Genomic DNA, 9,116 nt, shown 5'->3' with positions numbered 1-9,116 from the left:
CTGTTAAGGGTTGCCTCTTTTATGTTTACATGTACACTAATTTTATATGAAAAAAAAAATATATATATATGTACATACATATATATACATACATACATACATACATATATATATATATATATATTTGTAACCACACATGTGCTTTTCGTGGACTTTTTCCTTCTTCGGACCTTTCCTTTCTCCTTTTGATGAAGAGCTATGCTTGAAAAGTAAAAAATCCACTCTTTTTTCCCACCTTTCCTGAATATCCTCCATATGTATGTCTTACTATTGTTTTGTCATTTATTATTTTTAATGTTCAATTTGACCATGTATATATTTATTTCTTTATTGCACTCTACTTACAGCATTAAGAGTACTTTAACTCTTATTTCTAGCAATGTAGGTGCTTTGGCACCCTTAGTTGCATTTGGTGATGATTCAAATTTTCCTTTCTGGTATTACATTGCACCTAGCAGCTTATATTAATGTGTGTGTGTGTGTGTGTGTGTGTGTGTGTGTGTGTGTGTGTGTGTGTGTGTGTGTACACACATATATACACATAGCCTTTTTTTTCCCCCTATTTCCAGTAGATAAACTTCTTATCATTCTTTACCATTTCAGAACCAAACCAAGTGGACACATTTCTGAAGGATCACAAAGGCCCAGGGATCCAGCATGTTGCCCTTCATACAGGGGACATAGTCGACACTGTCAACCTTCTGAAACTACAGGGTCTACAGTTTGTGGACCCTCCACATACTTATTACAAAGAGGTGGGTTATAATTTATTTACCACCACCATCATCATCATCATCACATTAACAATCACAACCACCATCACCATTGTCCTCATCATCATAATCACCATCATGATTGCAATCACAGTCACCATCATGATTGCAATCACAGTCACCACTACCATTACCTTCACCATCAATATCATCACCACTACCTAACTTCATTATCACCACCACCACTGCCTCCCCACCAAAATGGCTACTACCACTGACACTACTACTAGTCATATATATATATATACTACAACCCTCACCATTTCTGCCCTTACACCCACCACCAATACCCAGTACTACTGGTACCAACAAATAATATTTTACATTCCAGATAAATGGAATGTTGAAAGATTTAAACATGAAGGAATCAGTTTCAAGACTGGAAGACCTTGGTATCTTGGTTGATGTCGAGTATGGTAACGATAAAAACCATGGCGATAACAAGGCAAAGTAAGTATGGCAGTTGAGTTATGTGGGAAGGTCATGCATGGGATGTCTTTGATCGTAGGTCTGGTTACTCTATCAAGGCTGTGCTAGGGTTAAACAACAGCACAACAACCAATAAGGCAGCCTCATATGCAATCACTGACACTTCAAGAAATAATGGTTCTGGTTTTGGCACAAGGTCTGCTATTTTGAGGGGAGGGGTAAGTTGCTTACAGTGACCCCAGTACTTGAGTGGTATTTTATTTTATTGACCCAAAAAGGTCATGCTGTGATGGCGCGAGCTGGCAGAATCGTTAGCATGCCGGGCGAAATGCTTAGTAGTATTTCCTCTGCCGCTACATTCTGAGTTCAAATCCTGCCAAGATCAACCTTGTCCTTTCATCCTTGCTCCTTCCTTCAAAAATTCTGGCCTTGTGCCAAAATGAGAAAGAATCATGATTATTCTTTTCTACTCTGAGCACAAGGCCCGAAATTTTGGGGGAGGGCGGGGGGGGCAGTCGATAAGATCGGCCTCCAGGTACTTAATTTATCGACCCCGAAAGAATGAAAGGCAAAGTCGACCTCAGCGGAAATTGAACTCAGAACATAAAGACGGACGAAATACCGGTAAGCATTTCGGCCGGCGTGCTAACGTTTCTGCCAGTGTGCCGCCTTAGAATTATGATCATTCAACGATGAGTAAATAGATACTGGGAGATATAGAGTTATCTCCCTTTATGTTCTAAGTTCAAATTCTGCTGAGGTTCTCTTAGGGGTTTTTTTTATAACCCTAAGTCAGTCTTGATGGAATAAACTTATGGTCAAAGATATTCCAGATTTGATCATCCCATCTATTTTTAGATGTGTACACAAAAATACATAATATAATGGCTTTAATTTGTAAGGTTGTGAGTATGATTTAGCTGCTATTTCTAGCAAGTTTAGTGACCATGTAGCAACTTGAATTTTGAAGCTGATAAAATAGACACCAGTCAAATACAGGGGCCAATATCACCAGCTTTAAGTCTGTCTTTTAAAAAAATTTTCTTGTTTTGTGCCTAAGTGGGAAAAAAACCAAGCTGGCAGAATTGTTAGCACATCAGACAAAATGCTTAACATTTGTTCTAGCTCCTAACATTCTGAGTTCAAATCCCGCTAAAAAACATCTTTACATATAATCCTCTTGGGGCCAATAGAAAAAACTGCTGGCAAAAATTGCAAAGCATTCTTCTTTCTTCTTCTCAGCACACCAAATGCTTTACCCTCTGAGTTCAAATTCCGCCATGGTCGACTTTTATTATTATTTTCTGCTCTAGGCACTTGTTTTAGTCAATAGATTGTGGCCATACTGGGCAACACCATGTAGAATTTTAGTCAAATGAATCAACCCCAGTACTCATTCTATCGGTCCCTTTTGCCAAATCACTAAGTTATGGGACATAAACATACCAGCACCATTTGCAGTGGGTGGAGGACAAACACAGACACAAGCACACGCATATATACAAGGGGCTTCTTTCAGTTTCTTATTGTTTTTACTGCCCACAAGGGGCTACACACAGAGGGGACAAACAAGGACAGACAAACAGATTAAGTTGATTATATCGACCCCAGTGCGTAACTGGTACTTATTTAATTGACCTCCAAAAGGATGAAAGGCAAAGTCGACCTCAGCGGGATTTGAATTCATAACGTAGCGGCAGACGAAATACCGCTAAGCATTTCGCCCGGCGTGCTAACGTTTCTGCCAGCTCACCGGCTTCTTTCAGTTTCTGCTTATCAAATCCATTCACAAGGCTTTGGTTGGCCTGAAGCTATAATAGGTGACACTTGCCCAAGGTGCCAGGCAGTGGGAATGAACCTAGAAGCATATGGTTGGGAAGCAAACTTTTTACCACATAGCCATGCCAACACCTATTTGTTTGTTTATTTATTTGTTTGTTTGTCTTTGTTTTGCAGGTATCTGCTGCAGAAGTTTACGAAACCAATCTTTGAGGTGAACACATTCTTCTTTGAAATCATCCAAAGAATGGGAGCCACAGGGTTTGGTGCCAACAATATCATAGCACTCTGGAGGTCCCTACAAGCTCTGCTACAAACAGAACAACAACAACATGATGTGTGATACTTACGTACACACACTTTCACTCAAACACACACACACATGCCTATATTATTGCTTGTGGTGGTGGAGGTGGTTGTTGTGATGCAGAACTAAGTTAGTAAATACTTGGGTGAGTGGCTAGGTGAGTTGAGTGTGAGTAAAGGTGTTGCAGAGTTGGGTGGTGTAACTGAGCATGAGTTGTGGAGGTGTTGAGCAGTTGGGAGGTATAATAGAGTGTGAGTGGAGGTGTTTTGGAGTTTGGCGGTGTAATTCAGTGTGAGTGAATTATAACTGAATCTGAGTGGAGGTATGCTGTGTGTGAATTGTAATTAAGTCTGAGTGGAGGTATGCTCTGTGTGAATTGTAACAGAGTCTGAGTGGAGATATGCTCTGTGTGAATTGTAACAGAGTCTGAGTGGAGTGGTGTTGTAACTGAGTGTAAGTGGAGGTTTGCTATAGAGTTGAGTGGTATAACTGAGTGTGAGTTGAAATGTTCTGGAGTTTGGTGACGTAACTGAATGTGAGTGGAGGCATTGAAGAATTGAGTAGTATGTCTGAGTATGAGCGGAGGTGTATTGTTGAGTTGGGTGATACAACTAAGTGTGAGTGAGAGATGTTGTAGAGTTGGGTGGTGTAACTAAGTGTAAGTGGAGGTGTTGAGGAATTGGGTGATGTAACTGAGTGTGAGTGGGGCTTGGGTGGTTTTAGTTATTAATCTTTTTTATTGTTTGTTTCATTCATTACTTTATCACAATGTACCTTGTCATAAGACTGCTGAGTGAAGGCTAACTTAGGGGGTCACACATCACTGCCAACACCACCACCACCTCAATGTCTAAAGAATATTTTCCAAAAAATAAAATGTTCTGTTTTTACATAATACCAAATATTGTTTCGTTGTTCTTCATGGAATTTGTCAAGGAATTCTCTATAATATTGACTCTAATTTCTACCATTTGTCCTTAACTACCACAAATAAAAAAATCTTTTGCTTTTAAATGTTTTCTGATTCACCTTTGACATAATTACCTGTAAAATGTTCAACAGAGGTGATGAGGAGTCAAAATGTACTCCTCAAAGTACAAGAGGGTGAATATAAGACAGATCATGAACAAAGGCTTGGCAAGTGGGGGGGGGGAGTATTACAAGAGTGTGAAACTAGAATGGCAGATTATTAGAGATGGGGGACAAGAATGAACTTTTTTGCAGAAAGGAAATAATGGCTTGCTTCTAATTATGAGGGGGTGCTGAAAAGTTCCTGGCTTTAAGGGTATCACAAAAGGCCTGGTTGGAGGCCCAACCTTCCGAGTTGTTTTAAAGGGTTTAGAAAAACTGAAGGACCACTGCAATAAATATGTGAGTTTGAGAGGGGAGTATGTTCAATAAAATCATAATTAACTAATCTTGTAGTTTCTTTTATCCAAAGCCAAGAACTTTCCAGAACCCCCTTGTGCTTGAGTCTTCCAGATTTTGAAATGAAAACTAATACCAGCACAGGTGTAGCTGTGTGGTAAGAAGTTTGCTTCCCAGTTGCATGGTTTCAGGTTCAATCCAACTGTGTGGGAACCTTGGGCAGCTGTCTCCTACTGCAGGCCAAAGCCTATTGAGTGGATTTGGTAGACGGAAACTTAAAGAAGCCTATCGCATATATATGTGTGTGTGTTAGTGTTTCCTTGTCTTGACATCACATGATAGTTGTCAACAAGAGTTTTTCATTAGCAATCTTCCTTGAAAATATGTCTGGTCACAGGGAAATGGGTAAGGGTTGATGACAGGAAGGGCATCTAGCTGTAGAAAATCAGTCTTAACGAATTCCATCCAACACATGCAAGCATGGAAGAGTGGACATTCAGATGATGATGATCTGTGCCTCTAGCAACACCATTCACTGATGCTGCAGGGGCAGCATCAGCCAGCTCCCCTACCGGAAAAAATATATTAAAAGCGGACCGTTTTCCCTGTCTGGAACATAAAAATATATAATTAATCAATAAATGCAGCTGATCAATAAGTTGTTACTTTAGTTAATTGGGAGAAAGAAAATATGTTTTTTTTTGTTTTGTTGTTTGCTTGTTTTTTTTTATTATTATTTGTTGCTCCCTCCATTTCCACCATCCCCACCTTTTGCTTTGTCTGCACTTTGTACTTAACGGTTTATAATTACGAAACACTGCAATCATGGCTGAAAGCAAAATGCTGTGTATTTATTAAAAAATATATCTTTTGTGTAGATTTGTATTGAATAAAGCTTATACTGTATATATACAGACACATCATCATCATCATCACCATTATCATCATCATCATTTTTTTATGCCCATTTTTCCATCCTGGCATTGGCTGGATGCACACACACACACACACACACACACATACATACAAATATATATATAGAGAGAGAGAGTAAGAGATGTGCATATGTATATGTACAATCTTGAATCACTGAATCATTTTACAGGCTCCAATCATTGGACTGCAGCCATGCTGGGATATTGCCTTGAAGAGTTTGGTTATTCATTATAGGCCTCAGTTCTTGTATCTGTCTGGTATCTATTTTATTGTCATGGCCAGTGCTGGTGACACATAAAGGGCACCCGTGCCATTGATATATAAAAGGCACTCGTGCCATTGACACAAGAGGCACCTGTGCCAGTGACATGTAAGAGGCACCTACTACAATCTTGGGGGTGGTTGGCATTAGGAAGAACATCAAGCTGTATAAACCAAGCGAAATCAGAATGGAACCTTGTACAGTTCCAGTCAAACCGTCTGACCCATGCCAGCATGGAAATCAGACGCTAAATGATGATACTCTGCTTTTTGAATTGCTAAGTTACAACGCATAAAGGTACATGACAATCACACACACACATATGCACACATTTGTATGGATGTGCATGCACGCGCATGCGTGTGTGCGTGTGCACATTTCCCATCAGTAAGACTCCACTCCCAATGTATTAGTCATCACGACGCTTTTCAGTACACTGAGTCGAACACCCCTCAGGTCTAATGATGTCATGAAACCTAGAAAGAGACAAGAGCAGCTGTCAGCAACCAATGGAAATATTACATGTTATTGTGATGACTTACTTAACCCTGCTTATGCTGTCAATGACAGATCTACGAAGGACAATGACGGGGGACTTAGCTTCAACATATGACTGCAGAAATCAAGAAAGCAACCTTAAAAAAAAATAATCAATAAAGGCATGGTTGGGTGGTAAGAAGCTCGCTTCCCAACTACATGGTTCCAGGTTCAGTCCCACTGCATGGCACCTTGGCAAGTGTCTTCCACTATAGCCTTGGGCCAACTAAAGCTTTGTCAGTGGATTTGGTAGAAAGAAACTGATTGTGTATCTCTTTACTCTTTTACTTGTTTCAGTCATTTGACTGTGGCCATGCTGGAGCACCACTTTTAGTCGAGCATATCGACCCCAGGACTTATTCTTTGGAAGCCTAGTACTTATTCTATCGGTCTCTTTTGCCTAACCGCTAAGTTACAGGGACGTTGTCAGGGATGTTGGGGGGACAAACACAGACACAAACATACACACACACACACATATATATATATACATATATATGATGGGCTTCTTTCAGTTTCCTTCTACCAAATCCACTCACAAGGCTTTGGTCGGCCCGAGGCTATAGTATATATATATATATATATATATATATATATATATATATATAATATATATATATATATATATATATATATATATATATATATATATATATATATATATATATATATATATATATATATATATATATATATATATATATATATATGAGATAGAAAGTATGGTTGTTAATTCCACATGGTTGAATATACAAGGAAAGAGAAAATATAGAAAAAGCATAGATTTGTTTTACACAACTAAAGAATACATTAGAATCATGTTATGAAATCTATTTACTGCCTTGGTTTCTTTTCAATCTCAATCTGTCAATATATAAACACTATTGAACACTATTCAATTTTTTTTCTCCGTGTTTTTCTCCTTGTCTCCGTATTCTTTCTGTTGAAGAGCGTAGCTCGAAACGTCAAAGACTTTCCGTATTCCCGAGCGTCATACTAATATATACTTTTGTTATTTACACCACCTGTCCTCGTCTGTTGTTATTTTTTGTATATTCTCCCATATATATATATATATATATATATATATATATATATATATATATTTTTTATTTATTTATTTATGTGTTTCAGCCAAGTGGCTGCGGTCATGCTGGTGCACCACCGTGAGTATATATATATATATACACTAGAGTAAGCACACAAATGTGAAACAAGGTGGGGAAAATATGATACTGGAGTACCAGAGGTAGAGTAAAATGCTTTAATATTAAAACTGCAAAAACACTGTAAAAAAATATATCCAGAATCTGGATCACAACTGCCTGATGAACGGGAATGAGAAACTCTGAGTAGTAGTTTTTTTGTGATATTTTTGCATCCACCACCATCATCAACCTCACCACCACCAGCATCATTACCACCACCACCAGCATCATTGTATTCACCACCACCATCATCACCACCACCACCACCACCATCATCACCACCACCACCACCACCATCATCAATCACCCTCATCATGTAATGCCCGTCTTCCATGCTAGTATGGGTTGGACAGTTTGGCAGGGGTCTGATGACTCAAGAGGATGGCATCATGCTCCAGTGTCTGGTTTCTGTGGTTTGCAGTTCTTCCTAACACCAGCTATTTTTACAAAGTGCACTGGGTGTGTTTTTCACGTAAAAATCATTCACGTTCAGGAGGAAGAACAGACAAAGGATTTCTAGGCAGCCGATATCTCTTGGGAATGAAGCCACGGTTATGAGACATCACCGCCACTTTCGAGAGGCAGGCCATGTTGTGTGAACATTAAACCTTCAGTTGCTCACATAATTGCTCATAAATGAGTAAGGAGGAAAAGCATGTGAGAATGACAAAGTGACTGGTTTAAACGGTATACCTGAAGGAAATTTGATAAAATGAGAACCCCCCTCCTCTCCTTGCCCAATGCTGTAACCTCCCCAATGACATGTCATATATATATGTAGGTAGGTAGGTAGGTAGGCAGAGTAAATCCCAGCTGTGTATTATAAATAATAACAAAATTTTTCTAATTTCCTGTTTTGTTTTATATATATACATATATGTATATATATATATATATATATATATATATATATATATATATGTGTGTATGTATATATAGAGACGTAATGTAGGGACATTGATTATGAATATCAACACTAGAGCTGAAGGAAAATACCCCTGTAAGCATTGTGTATACACACACATACATACATACACACACATATACATACATATACACACACATACATATATATCATCTCCACCACCATCATCATCATCATCATTTAACAACTACAGGGTGTCCACAAGGTCTGGGTACATGGAGTAAATAAAATCATAACAAACAATTAAATATAAGAAATAATATAATTTCTTAAAGTATGTGTTAATCCCCATGTACCCAGACTTTGTGGACACCCTGTATTTTCCATGCTGGCATGGGCTGGACAGTTTGACAGAAGCTGGCAAGCCCGGGGGTTGCACCATGCTCTAGTTGTCTGTTTTGGAAAGGTCTCCATGGCTGAATGCCTTTTCTAATGCCAACCGCTTTACAGAGTGTACTGCATGCTTTTCATGTGGCTCCAGTATGGGTGCTTGTATGTGTGCATGTCATTGTTCAGTTTTATTTCAAGATTTCTTGCCAATAGAGAAAGAACTGGTTTCTAACCTAGATCCAAGGCTCCATCGTTGAAATTT

General features: G+C 38.8%; 1 protein-coding gene and 1 long non-coding RNA gene across 4 annotated transcripts in view; one reads left to right on the top strand and one right to left on the bottom strand.

The window, feature by feature from the left end:
- The window catches only part of LOC106867897 (4-hydroxyphenylpyruvate dioxygenase-like protein), a 12,922-nt gene extending 8,739 nt beyond the window's left edge, over window positions 1–4,183 (top strand). The window contains exons 3-5 of the mRNA XM_052974566.2: window positions 604–755; window positions 1,105–1,223; window positions 3,159–4,183. Coding sequence (XP_052830526.1) covers window positions 604–755; window positions 1,105–1,223; window positions 3,159–3,324 — 437 coding nt within the window. The 3' untranslated portion in view covers window positions 3,325–4,183. The remainder of the gene's footprint in view (window positions 1–603; window positions 756–1,104; window positions 1,224–3,158) is intronic.
- The window catches only part of LOC128249938 (uncharacterized), a 228,271-nt gene that overhangs the window by 38,790 nt on the left and 180,365 nt on the right, over window positions 1–9,116 (bottom strand). The window lies entirely within an intron of this gene.

This window comes from Octopus bimaculoides, chromosome 18 (genome assembly GCF_046866305.1).
Source record: "Octopus bimaculoides isolate indiv1 chromosome 18, ASM4686630v1, whole genome shotgun sequence".
Classification (NCBI taxonomy): domain Eukaryota; kingdom Metazoa; phylum Mollusca; class Cephalopoda; order Octopoda; family Octopodidae; genus Octopus; species Octopus bimaculoides.
This window is presented reverse-complemented; position numbering and strand designations above follow the sequence as displayed.